Source organism: Lissotriton helveticus, chromosome 8 (assembly GCF_964261635.1).
Source record: "Lissotriton helveticus chromosome 8, aLisHel1.1, whole genome shotgun sequence".
In the NCBI taxonomy this organism is placed as follows: Eukaryota; Metazoa; Chordata; class Amphibia; order Caudata; family Salamandridae; genus Lissotriton; species Lissotriton helveticus.
Window position 1 is genome coordinate 67,331,542 of NC_136069.1, and position 22,881 is coordinate 67,354,422.

The 22,881-nt window shown below is 43.6% G+C and overlaps 1 protein-coding gene across 1 annotated transcript in view; it reads right to left on the reverse strand.

The window, feature by feature from the left end:
- Positions 1–22,881, reverse strand: part of STXBP5L (syntaxin binding protein 5L) — a 1,741,945-nt gene that overhangs the window by 355,177 nt on the left and 1,363,887 nt on the right. The window contains exon 18 of the mRNA XM_078656640.1: positions 14,126–14,277. Coding sequence (XP_078512766.1) covers positions 14,126–14,277 — 152 coding nt within the window. The remainder of the gene's footprint in view (positions 1–14,125; positions 14,278–22,881) is intronic.

Consider the following 22,881-nt stretch of genomic DNA (forward strand, 5'->3'; position numbering starts at 1 on the left):
ATTAAGCACTGGTAGTTTCCAACTGTTCAACTCTGCCGATATAAGCTCCTTATAACGTTTGCCTGAAATGGTGAGATTTAACAGGCTATATATCCTAATAGAAACTGGTGTATTTATTTCTAGGCAAAGTAGTTGGTCATCCCTTAAAAATGCATACCTAAAAGATAAGTCTATCTCTATCCCAACAATTCTATATGCAGACAATTCCCAGATGTGTTTTGCACATTTCCTGCTGTTTTCTATTCATTTGGTATTTTTCTTTCTGCCTATTTAATTAGAATGGAGGTGTGAATAGAGAACAGTTTTGTGTGGTTAATCCGTCCCACCTGAACCAGAGATGTTATTCTTTGCTACTCTCACTGCAGCTATTCCTCTACTCTGTATGTTAATCCTCAAAATGTGTATCTATTGATTTTAAACATCAGTTTTAGAACAGTACATTTCAACCACTATCCATGTTAATCCTTCTTTCAACCCTGCCTTTGTCTTGCATGACCCGTCCCACAGATTTCATTGTCTACACCTTACTGATAGTGTCTCTGTTCAACAAATGTAACTGTTGTCAATGATTTAGGATTTGCAGTAGTCTTTATTCTATTTTCCTTCCTTGAATCAGCTTCTTGTAATTTTAGTACTCAATTAGCTGTCCGCTCTCTATACTACTGTTCCTAATCATGGTGTCGCTTATCTACAGAACATTCACAAGTTGTTACTTTATCTAACAGCAGCTCTCTTCTCCTTTACGCTACTCCAATGTACCCATTTCTGTGTCAACGTCAGTTGTTGCTTCTCAATTTAATTTGAGGTTTTTCTGATTTCTTTTGATAACATCACTTCACTGGGTCCTAGTCTTTTTTTCTATATCTTTTAACAAACACCTAGTCCTCCATTTCCTGCATAACTCTCTTTATTTTCTGCTCCTCACCCGCCTCATGACTGGATACTTATTTGGTTTGCTGCACACTAAGGGAATGTCCTCATCATCAAGGCTATCTTCCACACTGATTTAAGAAATGCCCAAAATAATATTTATTCCCATGTGTCTTTAAAAGCATTCATTGTACCTCAATGTTTTGGACAACTTTTGATATTGTTTTGTAAAGGGCTTTCACAGATAGAAATGACTAGGAATAAATAAATAAAGAAGTACACAGATAAATTAAATAAATAAAGATACACATACATACATTACTAGGTTTGTGCCTCTACAAAGAAATTGTAGTGCAAATTTGCATGATTTGCAAAGGTTTGTTACAATTTGCAATTCATGAACAATGTTGGGAAGTTTCTTGGGGATTCATAAACATGCCTCAACCACTGTAGGTTTGTGTTCCCAAAGCAAGTTGAACACAATAGCGTTAATCATATGCCTTTCAATGAAACTGTGGAAACAGATACAGTTAGAAGTATTGCTTGCCTGGTGCACCCAGAAACAATTAATGAAGGATTCTTTTGCCTTGAATCACTGAACCCTCCCTCCTGGCCTAGAAGCCCTCCCACGGTGGCCACAGTACCGTTATGGCCCAAGGAGTAGCGCGGTCGTAGTGTGATCTGCAGTCCCACGCACACCTCCCCCAAGTGGAAACAGCCGCAAATAAAGGCGGTCCAGAACCGCAGCCTCCCTTGAGCCGGACCCGATGAGACTCCTGGTGCTCCGACATGTTTGACCAGCAGTGGCTTCAAACTCCAGTGGTGGCCAATTCCTCTTTGTGACTATCTTTACATCTTACAATGAGTTCATGCAGGCACATAGCTGACGACATTCCCAAATATGCACAAAAACAAACGTTATTTTGCTCCTATGATATACTTGGCTTTCTTCCATCTTTCTGTTGATGAACTATAGGCACAGACTGTTTCTAATGCTGAACACAGACTTCCCACGCGTGCCCCTCTTTTTAGGGAACAAGGAAGTTACAAAAACATGAGTACATAAATTAGTTCCAACACCCTCAGGTCTTCCGACCTAAATGTAATCTCCGTTTTGCGGCCAGGGACGTTTCCGCACTATTTCCAGGGCTGCATGCTTGGTGTTTGATTGATGGGCCTATTAAATGTTACATTTAAACACTTTAGGGTCGCGGAGAGGTGCAGAGAGCACAGATTATGTGCATTACACCTGGGAGGGGTTTACAGAGCAGAGCTCCTGTGACCTAGATGCAGAGTGGAAGCCTTTACAATATGCTCTGACTGTTCAAAGGAAGCATTCTGTGGACGCCTTCCTTTTTAGTTCCACATTCATGCTTGTTTGGGATAATAAAGCCTTTTATTTGAGTGGATTTTCTTTGTCCTCCCAGGAGCTGCGTGGGCCTTCCATTGATGAGGAAGGGGCATTATGCCTCGTGCCAGCGAGCAATTGGGCGTGGGCGTCCACTGAATCTTTGCAACAAAGATCAGTTTTAGTTTGACCGTGCTCTGCGGTCATGTTCCAGTAAATAAAACATCAAATATTTGTTTGCGTCAAATATATCAATGAATGTCATAATCCGGGTACAGACAAACAGCGGGCGTAAAAACAGGGCAGACAGACCGGTTCACAAAAGAAATACGATTCTAAATGATACTTGCAAATACAAGGCTGGATTATGGCCCAGTTAGAAATACTCATTGTTAGAATCAAGGTAAGAGGAATTCTCTGATCTAAGTCGACTCAGGGTCCTCCTGTCTACTTGTGCTACTGGACCTTTCGGGGGTCTTTGATACAGTAATCCTCCACACACTGATAAGGATCTTAAAGGAAAGGATGGGCATCGATGGGAAAAATCTAAAGCGGTGAGACTCCTATATGTCTGACTGTTCACAAACAGTGAAAATAGGGAACTCTGTCTCAGGCAAAACCAGCCTAAAACAAGGTGTCCCACCGGGCTCTATTATCTCCCCAAACCTGTTTAATCTACATCTTCAACCTCTTGGTGGGATTTTAAGAAAATCTGAAATTACTTATCGTCAATATGTGGATGATATCTAGATCTACCTGAAGATATCTTCTTCTGAAGACCTCTGTCTTCTCCCCTTCACCCTCGATAAGGTTAAAAAGGAATGACCGACCAATAATTAATACTCAATCCAACTAAAACTGAATTACTACTAATATTCCTCAAAAAATCCAACTTCCCAATCCAAGAGTCGCTGGAATCCTTCCATCCCCGGTACACCAATCTGGCCATAGTGGAGAAAGCCATATACTTGGGCTTTAGCCTCGACAACCCTCTAGACCCCCCGATCCATGGCCAAAAGCGCATGCCAGAAGCTAAGACTGCTGTGGGGCCTCAGGCACTTCATTCCTGAGCAAGACTTGAAACCTGTGTTCCAGGCACTGATACTTCCCAGACTACATTATGGTAAGTCACTCCTCTTTGGTCTCCCTAACGCGCATCTAACTCATGTGAGAACATTGCTCCATGCCGCAGCTCTCTTTCTGTCTGGCCACAGGAAATTCAAACACATTGTTCCTATTCTTAAAATACTGGAATGGCTCCACATAGCTGCAAGGGCCCACATTAAGACCGCATGCATTACTCATACAGTCATCCACAACTCCACTCCTCCTTACCTGCTTGGAAAACTGAAAGTCTCCGGAGCTCAATAAGGATCAAGAATCACTAAGTCCCTCCTGTTCGAACTTCTGAATTTTAGACAAGAACGCTGCATGAGACAGGCATTCTCTGGTAACACGTCTAGGGTTGGACACCACAAACAATACAGACTGCAGCAGCCTGGCAAGCAGAGCCCTTATGGCGATCACTCACACTACCCAGCTCATCAAGTGGTCCCCTGGCTACATACGGTCAATGATTTTCCTTCAAGGTATGCCCCTTTGCCCACAGAGCCAACCAAGGAGCAGGACCATCTTTTATATAAGTGAAACTTCAGCAACACATGTCCTCCTAGAAGAATATCGGTTCTGAGGTCAACTGTAATTCAGGAAAGCAATAATGACTTCACTGTTCCCCAACAGGTGACATCACTACCACGAGCAGCATTCAATCCACTGCACTCCATAAAGTAGAATCAGTCACCCAGAAAGATGCCAGGTATGACTCACAATATAAGGCAGCAGCAACACACTAAGAAAACCCCTCTAGCTATCAAGCATGACACCAAACACTTTCTGCAAAGGCCACATAATAAACCCACATACTCCCAATCCTACACAATGATGGTATGTATACATATAAACCACCCAGTCACTCATTCCCCTCTGAGCCACTCATAGCTTAAGAACAGCCACGTGTATTTTGTGTCATGAAAAGAACACCCCCCTTGTCCTCATTCATGATACCAACCAAACACAACCAATCATGTAGCCTCTCACCTATTAAACAAATCACATCAAGGCACAGGCAGGGCTAGGAGGCACTATACAAATGCAACTACAACACAACACAACTGAGAAACCCTGTTGCCTCACAGCAAATCATGGAGCAATGCCTTTCCTCAGAGCCTCTTTATCTGCTCCACCATGGAAATTGCATGGCTAATGCAGGGAGCCGCCGATGCCTTAAAGGATAAAATTGAACCTTGGGTAAATGCAGGATGACACGAAGAAAATAAAACATCATATAGTCGTAGAAGAGTCAAGGTTCATGAGTATGACAGTGGTGAGCATGTTTCTTTTATATGCTACAAATGAGGAAACTTAAGTATCCTCTGGAGGCTAGGGAACACTACTTTTGGTAGACTTCTCTTACTAGGCCAAAACCCAAATATTAGGGAGTAATGACTGTTGAGGGAATCTGTGAGGCTTGAAGTGCTGCATCATCAGGAAGACACACTCAGGTGGATCGGGCAGATTTGGCTTGTGATGCTGCAGGCAAAGGACACTTTGGCTATCAAAAGGGCCATCTAGAAATAGAACCGAGTCGAACAGAAACCAAGCTCACATTCACAGACCTATGCATAGCATTGTAAGAGGGGCTAGGTGGTTAAGGAGAAGGTTACCTTTTATGTCCCCAAAAGCGAGACAACAAGCCAGTATTGATTGCTTCTCATTTCTATGGGAACTGTCCTTTTGGGCTTTGGGGAATCTGGTGAAATGAGGTCGTCGAAATGATGGTTGGGGAGTTCAAACTGATGCCTTTGTGGTCATGTTCCAGTTGCCAAAAGAGCATTAGAGGGCACTTAAGTTGTAGTGCTGAATTATTGCATAAGCAAATAAGTACATGACCACATTCATAATAAACAGAGTGTGAAAAACGTCCTCCTCCTGAGGGAGAATGAAAATTGTAGGGAGCAGACTTGAGGGATGCAATGGTGAGAGGGATCATGGAGGGGCTGGGCCTACCTGGGGAAGCCATCCATTTGGGAATCAACAGGTAGTAGAGTTTGAGTACATCTAAGCAACAATATGAGAAAGGGAAGGGATGCCCCACAATGTTGGAACAAGATCAGTATTGGATATATTTGATCCAAGGACCACTTAAAAGAAAGTGTAAGGTAACAAGGTCAAACATACCCAATCAATTTGTTTTTCAGCCATCTGACACAGCTACAAGACCAAAGCAAGATACCCAGTCAGATTATGTGTCTAATTTAGAAGGGGCGTGTATTTGTTTTGGAGTGAGGAGGAGGCTTGAAATCTATTCACTTCTATAAACAACAGACATGTCAAGCGCCTGAACGATGGATCCAAACCAAAGAAGACCAAGAGAACGAAGACTTCAACAGCAGAATCATAATAGGTCTTCAGGACTCGTTGACCAAGACATTGAAGTTCCTATCTATGAAAAAGTGTACGGTTCAATGGTTCTCGAGCAACACACAGATCAACAAGGAGCACACTTTCTATTACCTTAATTTCCCAACCCACAGGCATACCTTCACCATTTTACTCACCCACCAATCCACCCTCCTCAGTTGACCCACTAGCCTTGATATTACTCTAGAATTGCAATAACCATCACCAGCAGGGGATCATTAGTAGAGGCCAGAGAGCAAAAGCACGAAGAGAGACACCAAATGATCAGAAAAGTCCCATATAAAAGCCTCCTTTGTGCTTGGTGATAAATTAAACAACATGCACAATAACATGCACAATATAGTAGATCTACAGGACTAATTTTTCAGGTACCTACTCCAAGAAAATGAATACAACTGATGATTTAAATTCCTCTACCATTGCCCCTAAATAATGGAATTTGCTTGAATCAAACCATTCCTGTTTCAATATAGTGTTAAAAACATCCTATTCTACAAATCTTCTGTGGTTAACTGCAATCAATCTAATTAATGCATTACCTGCCGATGGCTTCCTAAAGTTGAGTGCCATGGATCCTTCTTCCACAACCACTCCTGGTGTAAGTGAGCTTCAGCTCTTCCAAGTACTAGTCACTTAGTACAAGTCCCAGAGCATTTCACAGCATCACTTCGAGCGATCCCTTCCTCGTGCAACACCTACTCATGCACAAATGGCTATATATCTCTAGGTTCACACACACAAAATACTACAAAAAGAATATCTACTCAATGTTAGCCTTAACCTTCACCAACCAAGCATAGAGGGACATACAGAGAAGCTGCAACGTGCCCCCACAGCATGGACTTTCACTGTTTCACAGAGAACCGGCATAGCGCAGACCAGAAAGCTACTCCAAAGAACAACTCTAATCTGATGGAAGATGTCATAGAGGGGTCAGTAACCTAAACATCAAAACTCTTATTGTAGACCATTCAACCGAACCTAAATGACCGGTGAGATTGCTCATACCACCAGGCAAAACTGCTATTTCTGAAGCCATTTGTAAAATGTAATTGTACCCACCAGGACATCCACCAAAAAGGTCTACCAAATATTTAGCTGCAACGCATGGAAGACCTGACCAATGAACCAAACAATCTGTGGTTTGAGGGGTTTGAGTCCTTATACCTACATTAACTCATCAAGGACCCACATCTTTACATATATCTTAGCCACAAAACATACACATGTACACATTTCACTGTGCAGCTGTGCTCTTGATTGTCCATCATAATCTCAATATCCAATCCTCAAAGACAACCAAGGTCCACAACAGCCAGATGTTCAGCCAGATTCCTTCAGAACATACACACTCTGCTTTTTTGAAAGCACACTCTTATACTCAGTTAAAGTGTATTGTCCCACGGTTTGTCATCAGGACAAAGTTTCTACTTTCTAAACACCATTCTCTGGCAAATCACACAGTTTTGCTTTGATGCTCCAAGAAATGCAACTGTGGAACAACGACCACCTCAAAATCACTAAAAAAAGCAACAAGTGGCTGAGTTAACCTGGATTAAAAAGATCGAACACAACTCTCTACAAACCCGTCTCAAGGTAACAACACAAAGATATGCAAAAAATGGGTGTAGAAGGGATGCCATACAATTGGAAACCTATACAGCAACAAGCAATTTATAACCCAAGAGGAGGCAGAACACACCTTTGAACTGGGAAGAGGACAGTTCCTACAATATGGGAATATATCCGCAATGGCTCAGGCAATATTTTTCACGAGACCCCCCAGCCCCCAGGTATTACAGGCTATGCTTAACGTGGCTGGGGTACGCAGGTTAATAGCAATTAGATGGCTAAGCTCAGATCCCCCAACGGTGGAGGAATGGCTGAAAGACCTCAATGAATGGGCAACTGCAGAATTAGTCAGAATGAAACGGATTAGGAAGGATGAAAAGATAGAAGAGGATGCCCGAGCATGGTCACTCATGATGGCAGACGCAAAGGAACCCCCTGCCCTCACCGCGGAGGTGAAAGGGGAGGGTGAGGAGGGGATTCGCAATTAGGGGGAGGCAGATGAGATTATAAACTGATAATGCACAGTGTAGATTGAAGAACAGCCTGTCAAGGGGTCAACATATCTTTCTTTTTCGGTAACAGGCACGACAGGGGGGGGAGGTAATGCAGTTCAATTGGCACAGACAGTTTGATATGAATCAAGGCATGCTTAATGTTGAGTCCTCCGAATGGGGAAACCAATGTATAATTATGAGAATATGGAAGGGCAAGATGGGGAGAATTACGAAGTTGATGTAGTAATTGTAGTTCTGTCTTGCTATAATGCAGAAAATGCCAATAAAATGCTTTTTTTTTTTTTAAACAAAACAAAAAAAACACAAAGATATGTGTACAGCAGAGAAAGATTACTCCAACCGAAAGGTCATCGATACAAAGAAAAGTATCTCAGAAGCTATAAATACAAGCTTCCTAGGACCCATGATCAATGAATGTCAACAATTAAGCAACAAAACTGTCACAATTTGTCATAAAATAAGTTGACAAAATCTAAAACGACATTCAACAGTCCCCACTCACAGCCACCAAACTGAAACCAATCCAGCAGATAAACCCTGGTTCACCTCCCTTCTCATTTATCATACTCAACACAATCTTTAGAAAGCACAGACATCTTCATTCCACACTCCACACTAACAAGCAAAATCAAATCCAGTCCCTAGACAACTGCCTGCCTTCCACAGAATCATGGAGGTAGATATTTTGCATCCCAAAGCACAGGCTATTCAATAGCACTCCATACTGATATACACACCGAATGAAAACATGGTCACTAGTCAACCCCCTTATTTTGAAAAAGCCCTGTGTGCCTGTTGCTTCCTAATAGGATCATCCATCTCTTCATCTGTATGTCGGCAAATACATTAGTTACAGAATAGACGTGGTATTTCACAGTCAACTTGGATAGTTATAAGCAGTAGTTGTGTTTATTTGAGTTTTACTGTTCATGTCCCCAAAGGCTTAAACATTTGACAGAACCACTCAATTTACCAACTCAGAGGTACTGAGCACACTAGAGGGAGAATGACTGATAGAAATGAAACTATTCTCTAGGAATGAAGCATGATTTCATACTGTAAGGAATTACTTCTGGAAGTTTCACACATAATAACAGTAGAATTACATACAGGGCATTTGATACCACAGTCTTGACATTTCAGATAACTGCCTAAGAACAAAGCCAATAAGATGGCAATTCATGATTACTTCACCAGCAAGAAGATGCTTCTACCCACAAATGATGAGTAAGTCACTAATGCGGAGTAAGAAGGTTTACGGTAAATGGTATTTCAGACGATAAGGCACATCTGCGGTTTCCACTCCTACCATGAATGGGATTTCAGGAGCCAGCTGGAAGTCTTATCGTATTATACCATATCATCCTGGCGGTCCATCTTAGACTTGGCTACAGAACAATGAAGGTTGGAGGAGCCCTCTGGCAAGAAGCATTGATAATACACTTTCTCTGGTGAGTAGGATATCAATCACAGCTATTTAACAACATTGGATCAGTGTACCTGTTGAAGCGGATGCCTATGAGAGGAGGCAGCCTGTAGTCACATCGATGGTTTATCAAAATCGAGGTTATTGAATGAAATAATTGTTATGGTATTCATGAAGAAAAATCAATGGCTGCCTGAGTCAAGGATGGCAGCACTTATGCCTTGTGCCAGGGTTTAAATAAAATATGAAATAAGTGTTTGCATTACAAGTGCTTGTTGGCAGTGTTCCATGAGGACAACCTTAGGTGCATTTCTTGAGTAATTCTGGATAGTCTGGGCATTGACTGAGCTAAAAAGTGACAGCTTGTAGAGTACCTTACCCTGCAGGCTTTATCTCTACCAATTTCCTCCGTTGATCCCAGTCATCCCCACGATTAAAACTATATGTAATTCTTATAAAATGCAGTGATTTGTCCCAACACAAAAGAAATACCACTTGTTTTTGCTTCATGGCTTTCCCAAATTTATCTTCAGAAAGCTGTTTTTGTTCTGATGTGACAATTACTTCATTTAACTAGCACACTGCAAATAAAGTTAGCAATATACAGGCCCTTGTAGTCTTTTGTGGTGATCTTCTTTGACCATATCTAACAAGGTTTTTGAATAACAAAGTCGTTCATTGGGAAACTTCTCAAACGTGAGGTCATGAAAACCTTTTGTAACAATTCAAATGCTGCTTCCTCCGCTTCCACCAAATGACTCAAGAGCTACTCATGTGCTGTGGCAATAGAATGGGGGCCTGTCTTGTGGATGCTTCAGGAACTACAATACATATTCAACTCTTTCTGGATAAGAATGTTCTGTTGTGTCTAATGACATCATAAGGGACTCTGAAGGCCATGGTGTAGGTGCAGCTATCCTTAGTGTGAGAGGTGCAGTGGCACCGGGGCATGGGCATTTGAGAAAACCACAGTACCTAAATGGTAGCCAAACTGTGGGCAATTTCCTTTTTTGCATTATGTCCCACATCCCCCGTGCTACGCCACCAGGCTGTCCCCAACCTATTCTACTTTCCGGTGTCGCTGGGTGCCAAAATAATGGTAGCTGGATCAGGTCAAGTGAGGGAGTGGAGAGTAAAATATATGTTTAGTTACCGAATAACCCATGCTCTTGTTTGAAGTTATCTGAGGGGAAATGGCAAAGAAAGGTCAAAAGAAATATAAAGCAAATAGTACTTATGGTGCAAACGTAATTACTTTTAACTGCACCAGGACAACAACTTTCTTTACACTAGGGGTATTAACAGCAATGATGTGACATGGACATGCTGAGAATAACACCAAAAACAAGCACAGATGTTTGCAGCCAGGCATTATTGTGCCATTGAGAAACATCACTTGCCATGTCCAGATAAAGCCATGTAAACACATACCAGGTTTACATTGGAAACAAAGACAAACCAAAAGGTAACAAAAGCATGCAGGGCACATGTGTTTCAGGAAAACACATCACGAGGCACACACGAATGGACGCAAGGCAGGCATAGCATGAACGGCATGGACGCGGGTGCCTAACCTTCTTAGAACTTACTCTGGTAGGACGTACGGATCCGTTTCGTTAAATCGGGGTAAAAGTTAGACAGGCCACGCATGCAAAAGTTGTCTTGGGGACATGCCAGAACATCAGCATCAGCAACAGCATCAGCAGCAGGCAGGAAAAAGAGAAAAAAAACACAGACTAAAGTGAAAGGAGGTGATATTCATAATCCCCATCTGAAACAGCCATGGTGCAGACATCTCCGCCGACATCGCACTACTGAGCTCTCAAGGTAGGCACATTAGTATCAGATATGCATGTTATTGATGAGCGAATGAGTGGAGTGGGCTGGAGGGTGAAACGCAAAGAAGCAGGTAGGATTTGTCACATATGTTTATTGGTGCAGGTGCAGATATTTTCGACTTCTTCTGTTCGATGAGTGACTATGATCTACAGATGACCAAATGCTAATTTGTCAAAGCCAACTATGTTGGAAATCAATATGTCTGGTGCCATGGATACTATTTAGTTCTAGGTGTTTGCAGTAATTATTTCAAAGAGATGTCTGCTCCTTCTCCTCCTGTGGAACATACTTTAACTGATATGTGCAGGGATGTTAACTTTATCTCTAATTGTCATAGATGATCAACTATCACAAATGAACGTGAATGGTTACATTGAACTCAGTTGGATCACAACAGTGACAATCAGTTGATCTGTTCCCACGTGAAAAAATACACAATTTGATAACACAACCTGTTACCTTCCATTTAACATCAATCTGTGAAGTCCTTTCAGTTGCTGTTGTTTCTTGGCAATACTTCCTTAGAAGGCTGAGTCCAAAAATTGATCCCATCAGAAGATGCAGCCAGAGGTACACAGACCTCTAATGCCATGTGGTGACTTGCCGTACACAGGCCACTGTCTTACTGCACATATATACCACATGTGTATTTTTACCACTGTTCGCACGGAGAAAGGGGAAAACACTACGAAAGCATGTAATCAGTAGCCAAGGTAGTCCTTGGATTAGGAGATACAAAATTTTATAGGAGGTATAGTTTTTGTGTTGCATCTTGTCTCAATCTGTTTACCAAGCCATCTCAACAGGTTACAAAGTAGTAGCAGTAGTTATCATTTCAGTTTCAGCAAGGCATGTTGTGGGGCATCAACTTACTGCATGGATATTCGCTCTAGAACCCACACTGTTGGGGATTGTTGCTGCTGAAAGGCATCGGATCATAAAACCTATGTATTCTCGTTCAGCAAGAGCTTGGTATTGGTCTTGGCAAAAAACAAAAGATGGACAAATCCTTTTACAGATGGAAATGGGGGCTATCTTATATCTGAAGTAAGGCATAATGAATACCTCAGGCAGAACCTTCTAAGTTTCAGATGCGAGGTGGACATGACGGAGGATCATCTCAGAGACATTCTTTTCGTAAAAGGAAAAAAATCTCAGTCAGGTAGTGTGTGTCATATGGGGCTAAATGCTGATTTGAATCCTCAGCAACACATGGTGAACAAACTAATAGGGACAATCATGTTTATTGCCGAACCTTTCAGTGCCCTTCAGTACTGACTTCCCTTAGTCAAGATTCACAAGGTCAAAGGACATGTCACCAAGGAAGCACCACCACTGCACGGTGTCATGTTTTTCATATGTAGCTAAGTGATCTCAACTAAGTGGAGGTTCACTTTAGAAGATATTAAGGTTTTGGAGGCTTGTTGGTAGTTGAGGTTCTGCCGACAAGTGTGTGATTTAGATTTGTCTCTGTATCTCTTATGGCAGCTTAATTAGATGTAAAGACTTCTTTAACTGACTGCAGCATGGGTGTTTGACGCCTATTCACACTTGCCAGCAAAAAAGTAGGGTGGTTGTGGTTTGTCATTCAGAATCTTTGGACAATAGTGTCAATTCATTTTTATGAAGCCATTTGGACTGTTACAACTTTCACTAATATAGAAACAACCAAGTACAGATTACAGCTACCTGCATGCTGGACTGTGTTTGTCTCCTTGAGTATCTCAGTCACTGGCTACCAACGAGTTAAGAGCCAAACACAGGTCCATCCGCCCTTAACTGCTCCTTGTATTTAATCTGTCCTACATGAAGGATGTCCTAGACTGACCCAAGAGTGCTGGATCCATGCAAGAGTTTCAAGATACCCATGTGAGATACATTTACAAACAATAGATCTAACTAGAGGTAATTTACAGAGTCAGGGGTGACCGTGAAAATGTGGATTTGGGACTTAACAGATCAATGCCAAACACTGATCTTTTTCAATATCACTGATGAAACAGAAGATACATTTACGGAGAATTGACCCACTTATGTATGCTCAAAATATGGAGTCATAGGGTCTGCTTACTTGAGTCCTAAACAATGCAGTTGTTTTTCTATTGTTGGTCTGTGGTGGAATGCGCAAGAGAGCAATGGAGGAAAAGGAGTTGGTAAGGAATGGCCAGATAATGAGAGCTGGGTTATACAAAAGAGATTCAATTCTGTTTTTAGGTCAGTGATTGGAAGAAGGCAATCACAACCAGCTGACAATCAGGAGGTGGAAAGTAAAGAAACAGGAAGAGTGTGTATTCGTGAATTACAAACTATGATGACATCTCCTGAAATCTAATCTTAAGACTGTTTTTAAGGTTTGCAAACCTCAATAAAGAATCCCTAACCATAATGACTCTCTGCTAGCATCTAAGGAAACATAACCTCACATTGATAGATGTTTTTTAAAAAGGTGTAGTTTGATGGTGAGCTGCCTTTCAATGAGCGCAGGTAGATTGTCCAGCAGAGATGGAAGTACTGATTCCCCTCTCCGTCACTTCTACTAGCGGTATTATGAGGATGAGATGGAGTCCACAAGATCCGTGCATGGCCGCTGCATTGCCCATTTTCATACTTTGGGTTCTATGGTGCATTTCATCGAGTTCCTTACCTCTAGTCAAGGATTAAGCACCTTTACTGCACATCACACCAGGGTGTCCAAAGGACAATACATTACTAAGCCAATTCTGAAATTACAACAGGAACATGATTTTCCAACTTTACCCTTTCTTGGATTGGCCTAATGAGATGATTAATTATGCATGGTTGTCTCTTTGTTCCGCTTGTTGGAAGGCACCGTGTCCCTTTTGTGCACAACAATCCACCTGGCCTATCTGAGGCATTCTAATCTGAAGTCAACACTAAAGCACTTTACGCAATCTATTCTGCTCATACGTATGAAGGCAAATGCCAACATCAGAGCAGACAATACAGATTCTGGGTGATGAGCACAAATGTGCCTTGATGGGGTCTGCTCTTCATCCTCCAAAAATGAAGTAATTGACAAGGCTCATATTGTATTGGCGCACTTATAGCTCTTACCTGCAGTAAACTGCTTGCTTTTGCGGGGGGATCGAGGCTGGCGCTGGTAGGGGTCACTAGAACCGTACAAGTCAACAGTCCCCATGCTTAGCAACGCGGTCTTCTGAATAAAGTCCACCACAGCCAGACCATTGCAGTTTCCAAAAGCAACACTGAGAAGAGAAAAATAATATTAAAGAATTAGGACAATTTAAAGTTGAGCAAGCAGTTCAAAACCGGCCTCAGTACTTATTACTTTACATTTCTCAGTTTTTATAATTCTGTTTTTATTTAACAATCATCGACAATAGAATTTCACAGTACAGACGATGCAAAAAGAAAGGTTACAGTACTGGCACTTACAGCATGTTACAGTTCGTTACGATAGTGCAAAATAAAATCAATTACGGCGTAGGGGGATCTTCCTGTTCCATGTTACGTGGTGGATTACAAATTTCACCCCTGTAGTAATTCCACGGGCTCTAGATTCTGGACCATTTCCGGGGCAGCCCCGGGCTATGTAGAAGTCTTTTCACTAAACATGCACCAATCAAGGTCCCTTTCCCAAGCCTCTAGAGATGGCCGATGCGTAGATCCCCACAACTGTGCAATATTTCTCTTTCCCACCATTAATCCTAATGTGACCCATTGTGTGTGGCAGGTAGTCAAATCAGTGGGCTCCCAAACATTTAGAAGGCATCGACGTGCTTCTGGGCGGAGAACTGTTGTGAGCACTTCGCTCAATGTGTCATGTATTTGACGCCAATAGGGTTGTTTGTAGTCTCATTCCCATATTATGTGCATAAATGAGCCTGACTGTCCACATACTCTTCTACATTCCCCTCCCTCCGTTTTTCCCATCCGCACCAGACGGGGCCCGTCAGGTGAACTCTATGAAGAATTTTAAGCTGCACTAGTCGGAGTCTAGCTGGAATCGCTACCACTCTGGGGGAGGAGACCGCCTCCCGCCACTCCTTGTCATCCATCTTAATACCATCCCTTACCCATTTGTCCCGCAAGACCTCTAGAGGGTCCTCCATATTATTGACCAGTTTTTTATATGTTAGGGATATGATTTTTTCAGGCAGATGACCATCTAGTAGCCTGTTTTGCAACGGAGAGGAGTCAGGGGGAGAAGTGCCTCTGACGATGTGCCATTGAAGTGCATGGCGGACTTGTAGATATCTAAAGTGCTCTGAGTTGGCCAGGGCATGTTGTTTCTGCAGAGATGCAATTGACTTTATGTCACCCGTCTCCCACATTTATTTGATCTGAGAAATCCCAATTAAATCCCATTCGTCAAATCCCTTCGACTTCCACAGGCCACCCAGTATTTCAGAGTCCCATAGGGGAGTTGCCAATGTTAATTTCTGTCCCCAGCCAAGCGCTTTAGTGGCTGTATGCCAGCAGTGGACCGAGTGTTTGGTGGGGCTCGTCAACGGGTACCGATTAGGTTTGGAGTATAGTGCCCTGTTATAGTTCCCACCTGGTAAGACCCATCTGTCTATGAGATAACCAGGGTCATCAGGTCGACCGTATGTACCATGATGAATGGCAGCTAGCTGAGCTGCCCAACAGTATTTTTTAATATCAGGAAGGCTGATTCCCCCGTCGTACCAGTTGAATGTGAGCTTGTTTAATGCAATACGGGGCTTACAGTCCCTTAACAGTTCCCTCATCCATCGAATTTTGCAAGGTGCATAGAAGCCGGGGCAGCGACATCATTTTGAAGAGTTCTGCTCTGCCCAGTAAAGAAAGTGGAAGCGCCCTCCAGCTCGCAATGACACGCTTAAGCCGCTGGAGAGGTGGGAGGAGGTTATGGGTGAAGCGGAGCACCGGATCTATGGAGATAAAGACCCCAAGGTATTTAAAGCCTATCGGACTACTTTGGATTGGGCAATTTCGCGGCGGTAAGGTGGATCACCCTTGGGGACGTATAGGAGAGATTTACCCCACTTAATGGCAAACCGTGAGTATCTACCAAATATTGCCAGTATATCCAGGACTGCCACCAATGATTTCCTGGGGGAGGCCAGGTACAGTAAGATATCATCTGCGATAGCAAGATGCAGTCCTCCCAGTCCGGGGACCAGCGCAGGTCCTTCCTGATCCACGCTGCCAGAGGCTCCAATGCCAGGGCAAACAGGAGGGGGGAGAGGGGACACCCCTGACAGGTGCCCCGATTCAAAGTAAACATGTCAGACTTTTTATTATTTACTAGGACTTGTGCCATGGGTCCCGAGTATAGAAGGCGCACCCACTGAACAAAACCTGTCCCGAATCTGTTTGGCAAGTACTGCCAGCAAGTCTGGCCACTCAACAGTATCAAAGGCCATGGTTGCATCTAGAGACACCCCTATCGCTGGTTCTTGGATGGTGGGCGCCCTACCCAACACTCAATTTTTTTAAAGCATTGAGTCATGATTTTCAGTGTTCTGGAGCAACAAGGGGCAAGATGTAATATTTACTGGTTGTAAAGTACTGGTAGCAATCTGCGACCAGTAGAGAATTTTAAGAACCAACCTATGTACTAATAGGCTGGTTCTTAACATAAGAAATCATAGCGGGCCACCATCTGACTTATCTCATGATTATCAATAAGGCATTTTGTAAACTGCTACTCACTATAAACAGACCCAGCTAGCTATTGATTAACATATTTGCTAGACACTTCATTGAAAATCTTTGCTAGAACAGTTCTAAATATCTAGGAATGTGGGTTTATAACCTAGGGAATAAGGTGGGTTAAGGCTGCATTATTTGACCATTGAATAGAAATGTTTTGTTCTTTGGGCTTTATCTAGAAGAGCAACTGATACAGCTAGCATTCTTTGCAGTTGTGTTGGTTTCATGCTTCACCCGGTCACTCATATTAAAGCCTACAATCCAATATTACAGTAGGAAGAAGCAAAATATCAATGTCATTGGAGCAACACACTAGAAAACAATACTTGAGGAGGTTTATGCATATACAAACACGTTACTTACCTTCAGCAATGCTTTTTCTGATAGATACAATATCTACTTGCAGATTTCCCATCTTTTGAATATCCAGGTGCCAGACTGGATGCAATAACTCTCCAATAGCACTTCCACAATGGCAGAGGGCGCAGGCTCCACTTCAAACCTGCATGCAGCACTGTGTGCAGCCACTGGAGCCATGAAGTGCCTCGTTAGCATGCTGACGTGAGTTACCACCCATTTTTTATCAAGCCTTCGAGACACAAGGATGATACTAAAATAACTATGATAGGTGCAATTCTCATATGTTGAACACAAGTATAGGAAATCAGATGTATATTCATATCATATATGCAATATAACTTGAAGCTATAAACAAACTCTTGGTATAGAAATCCATGCTACGGGGAGGAAGGTGGGTCGCTGAGGAATCTGTAGGTAGATTCACCAGAAAAAGCATTACTGAAGGCAAGTAAGTTGTTCTTCTGATGGATACATCTTCCTGCAGATTCCTCGCCTTTTCAATATATTCCCCAAGCAGTACCACACTCAGAGGTGGGAGCCTGGCGTACCAGACCAAGATGTCTGGAAGAACTGAATGGGCGAATTGGCCATCCCTTCTCACTCCGGAATCTAAACAGTAGCGTTTTGCAAAAGTGTGAAGGGAGGACCATGTTGCAGCTTTGCAGAAGTCTGCTAGAGTAACCCCTCTAGAAAGGGCAGAAGTAGAGGATTTGGCTCTGGTAGAATGAGTGTGAATACCTTCAGGGGAATCCTGTGTGCCTAAAAGTAGTATATCTTGATACACAAGATGATCCATCTGGAGAGCGTCCTTTCATGAATGGAATTCCTTTAATTTTTTCAACATATCCCACCAAGAGTTGGTCATCAAGTCTGAACTCACAGGTTCTGTCAATGCAAAAGCTGATTGCTATTTTGGAGTGAAGGCGATGAAGTTTTCCTTTCTCCTTAGTGGGGTGAGGAGGAGGATAGAAAGTGGAAAGGGTAATGGACTGACCCAAGTGGGCTAGAGCGAAGCCCTCAAGAACAGGAGGCCAATCTGGCTCCTGAATGTGGAATACAAAATCCTAGCAAAGGTAATGTCCAACAAGGATAAGTTACTCTTCCAGGGTTATACTGATCAAAGTCATAAGCAGTGAATTATCCCCGCCCATGTGCGGGACCCCGGAGCTTATAACAATATATATACATATATATATAAATACTAGCAGCCCGCCCCGGCGTTGCCCGGGGGAGAAGGGCGCTGGGGGCTGCATTTTAAGGCTCTGTGCACTCCCGTCTGGGCAAGACCGCATCCCTCCCGCCTCGCCGCCGCCCCGACATTGCCCAGCCCGCCTCCCGCCTCGACATTGCCCAGCCCGCCTCCCACCTCCGGCCTCGACATTGCCCAGCCCGCCTCCCGCCTCGACATTGCCCAGCTCGCCTCCCGCCTCGATCCTCCCTCCCGCTACTTTGTTTAGAAAATTTAATTTACGTTTTTTTTTTATTTAATGTCGCCTATGTCCATCTACACACCCTGAGGATTCCAACAATGTATTGGGTGTGTGGATTGGCGCTGTAGTTCCCGAGTTTACCTGGCCAAAAGGTGCAAGTTCTCTCTTTATAATAGTAGTATAGATAATAAATAACTATGCAGTCCTATAAATTCCAACTAAAACAGGGGCAAACAGCCAGAAAATAACTTTGCCATACTTGTATAGTAACACACTAGATATGAAAACTTGTAATAGAGACCATACACCCACATGGCTTCATACAAGAATTTCTTTACTTTCCAGAACAAGGAAAAAAACACAAGTTTTTGAAGGCAGTTTGGCCCATAGACTGCATAGGAATTACGGTCCTGGGACAGAAAAGCAAACTGGCACCTCGCCTTTAAGGCTTACAAGAATCTAGGTACTTTGGCTTTAAGAACCTCAGAGAGCCCTATGCTCCCAGCATGCGCCACAGGTGACAGTTAGGTTAGTTCTTTTTGTAAAGGCGAGTAACATATCTCTTAAAACCAGTACTAAACATTGCTAGACCGGGGAGGAGGCCGGGGTGCTTATGACTTTCATGAGTATACCACTGGACGAGAACTAGGATTATAGGTAAGTAACTTATCCTTCTCTTCCAGGGGATACTCATCAATAGTCATAAGCAGTGAATAGAATAGCAAGCCCATACCCCACACTTCGCGGACTAGCAATGTAGCACTACAAATAAAAAACAATCTTAAAGTAATAGGTACCAATGATTAACCAAACAGATTCCTCAGAGATGCTTGACCTACTTGCGCATCTGCCTGAGTATCTGAATCTAAGCAGTAATGGAGAGAAAAAGTATGAACAGACCGCCATGTAGCTGCTTTGCAAATTTCTGCTATGGGCACATTTCTGAGTAGAACCTAGTTGAGGTCTTTCCCCTGGTTGAATGAGCCCTCGGCCTTCCTTGAAGAACTTTATTAGCTAACTGATAAGTCAAGGAACGACAAGAAACTATCCACCTTGAGATGGATCTCTTAGTAGCTGCCAAGCCCGTATTAATAGGACCATTATTGACAAATAATCTGTCCGTCTTTCTAATACTTTTAGTTTTATCTAGGTAGAACTTAAACACCCTCTTAAGGTCTAAAGAATGTAAGGCCCTCTCAGGGGGCGTAGAAGGATTGGGAAAGAAAGTAGGTAATGTGATTCCCTGATTGATGTGGAACTCTGACACCACCTTTGGCAAAAAACTAGGGTGAGTTCTAAGAACCACCCTATTCGCATGAAATATTGTGTAGGGTTCCTTACAGCACAGAGCTTGCAATTCACTTACTCTGCGAACAGAAGTGATTGCGACCAAAAAAGCCACTTTCCAAGATAAGTGCTGCAAAGAAGACCTATGTATTGGCTCAAAAGGTGTTCCCATAATTTTGGTCAAGACCACATTGAGCTTCCACGGAGGAGAAGGCGCTCGCACTGGTGGATACACCTTTTTTGGACCTTCTAAGAAATCCTTGACCACTGGCATCTTGAAGAAAGAGCCCTGTGTAGGGGACTTTCTGTACGCTGTGATGGCTGCTAAGTGTACCTTGATGGAGGAGAATTGCAGCCCCGACTTAGCCAGATATAACAAATAAGGCAGAATGACTTGCTCCTGACCAGAGATGGGTCATGTCCGTTATTCACACACCAGATGTAGAAACGCTTCCATTTAAAGCGTAGGAAGCTCTAGTAGAAGGTCTTTTAGCCTCATTGAGGATGTTCATACAGTCATCTGGTAAGTCTAAATGCCCATACTGCAAGACCTCAGGAGCCATGCGGTCAGCCGCAGCGAGGGAAGGCAGGGATGGAAAACCTTCCCTTGACTCTTGGACAGCAGGTCCGGACGGCAAGGCAACCTCTGAGGTGGAACTTCGGAGAGCTGCAGAAGGTCCGGATATCACCACTGGCGTGGCCACTCCGGAGCTATCAGTATCATCCTGGATGTGGTCCTGTAGAATTTGGTGATCACCACTGGAATGAGAGGCAGTGGGGGAAAGGCATAAAGTAAGTTCTGGGTCCAACTCATTAGCAGCGAATTCCTGCTCGAACCTGGTTGGGGAAACCTGTATGCGTAGATGGGGCATTTGGCGTTTGTTGCGTCTGCGAACAAGTCTATGTCTGGAAAACCCCAGCCTTGAAAAATGTCGAGAGCCACTTCGTTGTTGAGCACCCAGTCGTGCCCCTCTACGAACTCTCTGCTGAGGAAGTCCGCCTGAACATTTAGGGCACCTGGGACGTGAACTGCCTTGATGGTCAGATGTCTCACCAGTATCCACTTCCAAATTCCTTGTGCCTCCTGGGACAGAACTCTGGATCTGGTGCCTCCCTGCTTGTTCAGGTAAAACATTGTTGTGGTGTTTTCCGTCTGAACCAAGAGGGAGCTGGATCTCAGAGGTGGGAAGAAGGATTTGAGAGCCAGCTGGACTGCTCTCAGTTCCTGGAAGTTGATATGATAACCCTTCTCCATGTCCGACCACCGGCCCTGTACTTGAAGGTGACCCATATGGGCACCCCAGCCCTGCAGTGAGGCGTCTGTCACAATAGTTTGTGTTGGAGTCTCTTAGTGAAAAGGGACCCCTTGCAGAAGATTCGCTCTCCTTGTCCACCACCTGATAGCGTCCTTGGCCGACTGTGGAAGTGCAATCCGATCTTCCCACTTCCCTGAAGCCTGCGCCCACTGGTCCTCCAGAGCCTGCTGAAGAGGACGCATGTGCAATCTCACATTGGAGACAATGAAGATGCACAAGGCAATGGATCCTAGGAGAGAGGACACTTGTCTGACCGTAGGGAGAAGAGTCTGAAGAAGGTCCTGAGACTTCTCCCTGATAGATATGAATCTCTCCTCCAAAGGACACACGTTTCCTTCCAGTGTGTCCAGGGACGTTCCCAGATAGTGAATGTTCTGAGTGGGGTTGAGAACTGACTTCTTGTAATTGACTCGAAGACCCAGGCTGTTTAGAATGTGAAGAGTGACAGACAGATGCGACTGAAGAAGAGATGGAGTGGAACTCTTCAGAAGCCAGTCGTCGAGGTATGGGTAAATGAAAATTTCTCGTTTGCGCAGACAAGCTGCCACCACTGCCATGCACTTTAAAAACGTTCTTGGTGCTGACTTGAGTCCAAATGGCAGAACTCAAAACTGATAATGATGCCGAGCCACTTGAAAACGGAGAAACTTTCGATGCTTCCTGGACACTGGAATGTGGAAGTAAGCGTCCGGTGAATCTATGGAGCACATCCAGTCTCCTTGATGTAAATGTGGAAAGATCTGGTGTAGAGCCAGCATCCGGAACTTTTCCTTTCTTATGTATCTGTTTAAGATGCAAAGATCCAGAATAGGCCTGTACTCCACAGAGGGACCCTTTTTCTCGACAAGGAAGTAACGAGAGTATATGCCCTGGTGCTTCTGTTGGACTGGGACACTTTCTAAGGCTTCTTTTTCGAGAAGACTGCATACCTCCTTTAAAAGTATGGGATGACACGATCCGAGAGCCCTCGGACGGATGGAAGGAGGAGGAGTCTTGAAACGTAGCAGATATCCATTTTCTACAATATTTAGCACCCACTTGTCGTTTGTTATCTTGCGCCACCCCTCCAGAAAACCAACGAGACTTTCTCCTACCGGAGTGGTCAACAGGTTTAGAGGAAGTAACTGCTCATTGTTTGGCTAGTTGCTTTGAGGCAGAGGTCTGTTGTCTATTGTTGCCTCTTCCTCTCCCTGGGCGTCTCTGCTGAAAATGAGACCTTTGCTGCTGCTGTTGCCCTTGTGACGACCACTGGTTCGATTGACCTTTCTGTTGGAATTGACGCTTATCATTGGGACAAAAATGTTTGCGAAATTCTTTCTTCTTTTCGAGACCCACCGCCTTAACTGTGTCTAATTCCGCCTTCATTTTCGTCATCTCCTTGTCCGCATGAGGACCGAAGAGTGAAGAACCATTAAACGGCAAGTTGGTGATTTTTCTCTGCACTTCTGGTTTAAGGCCTGTTAGCCGTAGCCATGCAGCTCGTCTTGAACAGATACCATGAGCGTATCCATGAGCAGCCAAATCAGCCCCATCCGCTGAAGCGCTGATCATCTGGTTAGCGACAAGACCTCCTTCCTGCAAGATTTCTCGAAAGTCTTGCTGATCTTCTTTTGGAAGTTTGTCAACAAATGGACCCAGGGAATCCCACAACGACCTGTCGTATCTTCCCAAAAGAGCCGACGCACTGGATACCTTCATAAAGGAGGCCGATGTGTTGCAGATTTTTCTACCCATGGAATCCATAACTTTACTGTCCTTA